This window comes from Leptonychotes weddellii, unplaced genomic scaffold (genome assembly GCF_054177405.1).
Source record: "Leptonychotes weddellii isolate Sample4059 unplaced genomic scaffold, ASM5417740v2 HiC_scaffold_15972, whole genome shotgun sequence".
In the NCBI taxonomy this organism is placed as follows: domain Eukaryota; kingdom Metazoa; phylum Chordata; class Mammalia; order Carnivora; family Phocidae; genus Leptonychotes; species Leptonychotes weddellii.
The window spans coordinates 1-2,703 of record NW_027741944.1 but is presented as its reverse complement, the minus strand read 5'-3'; the positions used below and the strand labels follow the sequence as shown (position 1 = coordinate 2,703).

Below are 2,703 nucleotides of genomic sequence, written 5' to 3'. Positions count from 1 at the left end.
GAGAGAATGAGATAGAGAGCATGAGAGGGAAGAGGGTCAGAGGGAGAAGCAGACTCCCTGCTGATCAGGGAGCCCGACGTGGGACTCGATCCCGGGACTCCAGGATCATGACCTGAGCCAAAGGCAGTCGCTTAACCAACTGAGCCACCCAGGCGCCCGAAAATTTTGTTTTTTAAGATTTTTTTTTTTTTAATTTGACAGAGAGATAGAGAGCACAAGTAGGCAGAGTGGCAGGCAGAGGGAGAGGGAGAAGCAGGCTCTCTGCTGAGCAGGGAGCCGGACCTGGGGCTCAATTCCAGGACCTCAGGATCATGACCTAAGCCGAAGGCAGCCGCTTAACCGACTGAGCCACCCAGGCGCCCCAAAAATTTTGTTTTTTAAACAATTCTCAAGCTTGAATCTGCTCTTCTGGGGTGCGCCCTTCTCCCAACGCAAGCTGCTTCGTGGCGCTCTTTTCCACACTCAGCTTTCTCTTCCTTCACCTGCAGGAGTTTGAAGACCACACTTCTCCTGCGGGGAGTTTCCTCCCAGCCGCGGGCTTGGGCTGGCTCCTAGCACGTGGGCCCTTAGGCAAACTGCCCCTTTAAGAGCACCCCCACCCCAGCTCCTCCCTCAGGCCTGTGGCCGGATTTCCCCATGCGGGCCCCACCCTTTAAAGCCACGGCTCCATCTTTCTGGCTGGCCGTGTACACAAACCGGAGGACCCAGAGGGCCCTGAGTGCTGAGAGTGGGCACAAGTGGGCTGTGACAGGTGCATGTGGGGAGTGGAACCACCACCCGGGGCTCAGGAGGGACCCGGAGCTGGGACAGGGAGGATCCTGGGATGAAGCAGAGCCACTCACTCGGAAGTGGGTTGGACACGGCGCTCTTTGGGCAGCCTGTGTGTGCCAGGCACCGTGTCAGGCCCTTTCTGTAGCTTCTGCTGGGCTATTATTATTCCCATTTTACAGATAGGGCAACGGAGCCTGGAGCAGCTAGCTACTTACCCAGGGCCCTACAGCTAACCAAGTGGCAGAGCCAGGGTCCGAACTCAGGTCAGTGGGACTCCAAAGCCTTGATGTCCTCTCCTCTGCATCACCTGCCTGACGGGTCCTGGCTTCCTCCCAGACTTCCTTTTTCCTTGGTTTCTTGTGTGGCAGAGTGGGGTTAAGGGGGGTGGGGAGAAATGGGTTATCCTCTCCTTCCCCCAGTTCCAGGACTTGGGTCCCTTCCTCCTCCCAGGAGCTGCTTGGAGATGCTGCTTCCCCTTCTCCTCCTCTTCCTCCTGCTGATGCTGCTGCCGGCCCTGGCCATCCTCCGGCAGCGGCAGCCCCAGGATGCCCGGCTGTCCTGGCGTGCTGGCCTCCAGCACCGTGTGGCAGGGGGGGCCCTAAGCTGGGCAGCTGCGTGGCAGCAGTGGAGACTAGAGCAGAGCACCCAGCGCGCAGGCCGGAGCCAGCAGCAGGCCCTGAGGTGGTGTCTGCAAGGAGCCCAAAGACCCCACGTTCCCCTCCGGAGGACCACAGGTGTGTTTCCAAGGGTCTGGGGAGGCGGCCCAAGCAGAAAAGCCACAGGAAGTCAGATTCCAGAACCTGAGGACTTCCCTTCTCCCCTTCTACTGCCAGCCCAGAGGGGCCCGACCCAAAGACCCTACCCAGGCTCAAGGTTGTTCAAGATGCATGTTCCATTCCTCGGCCCCAGTAGCCTTGCCCCAGGCCTATGCTGGGTTCCCTCCTCAAGGGTCTTACCAATCTTGCCTGAAACTCTTGGGCAACTTTGGCTTCAGGACAAGTTTATGATGTCTTTGGGGCTACAGATACAAGCACCTTCCGGAACCATCTCCCTCTGACCAAGGCCAGCCAGGCCCAGGAGGAAGAAAGTGGGGGGCAGCTCCTGCCCCCTATGTCAACCCAGTACTACGGGGAGGCCTCCCTGCAGGTAAACTGAGAAGGCTGGTATCTAGCTCCACCAGAGACCCCTACTTGCAGCCCAACCCTCCCACTGGGGTGGGCAAAGAACCCCCAACCTGGGGGCTCAGAGACTGGCTCAGGCCCAGGGCCGACACCCGCTCTTGTCTCCCCCCCAGGCCACCTTGCTGGGTCTGGCAGCCCTAAGCAAGGCCTACCCAGAAGTGCTGGCTCCGGGAGGCATGGCCTGTGTGACCCCTACATCCCCCTGGCCTCACCCTCTCCCCTGGCCTTGGCATGCCCTGGGCCAGGGTGTTAGGGCCCCTGGAGCCAAGCACCCTGGGGCCCTGCTGCTAGAGGCACTGAGGTCCCCAGAGCTGCGGGCACTGGAAGCTGGGACGGCCGCTGAACTCCTGGACGTCTTTTCGGGCCTGGAGGCCGATGGTGAAGAGCTGGCTGAAGCAATGGCTGCCGGGAACCCAGGGCCACCTCTCCCCAGGCGGGCGGCGGAGCTGCGGGAAGCCCTAGAGCTGGGGCCCCGAGGACTGGCCCTCCGACTCTGGCCAAAGCTACAGGTGGTGGTGACTCTGGACGCAGGAGGCCAGGCTGAGGCTGTGGCTGCCCTGGGGGCCTTGTGGTGCCAAGGGCTAACCTTCTTCTCGCCCGCTTACGCCGCCTCTGGAGGTCAGCAGGACTCAGGGCCAGTGAGCTGGGGGCAGGGGTCAGAGGCCGCACAGCTAACCTGCCAAGTAGTGAGCCCTACACAGTCACCTCATTTAATCCCCCCAACACCAGCAGCTCCATTTTTTTTTTTTTT

General features: G+C 60.7%; 1 protein-coding gene across 1 annotated transcript; it reads left to right on the top strand.

Annotated features, from left to right (window-relative positions):
- Nucleotides 1-638: 638 nt before the first annotated feature.
- Nucleotides 639-2,696, top strand: GHDC (GH3 domain containing; the record flags this gene model as incomplete). The annotated part of the gene is made up of 4 exons (XM_081809963.1): nt 639-751; nt 1,222-1,505; nt 1,796-1,917; nt 2,066-2,696. Coding segments are annotated over exons 2-4 (1,024 nt in total), but the record flags the coding sequence as incomplete, so codon positions are not given.
- Nucleotides 2,697-2,703: the final 7 nt, after the last annotated feature.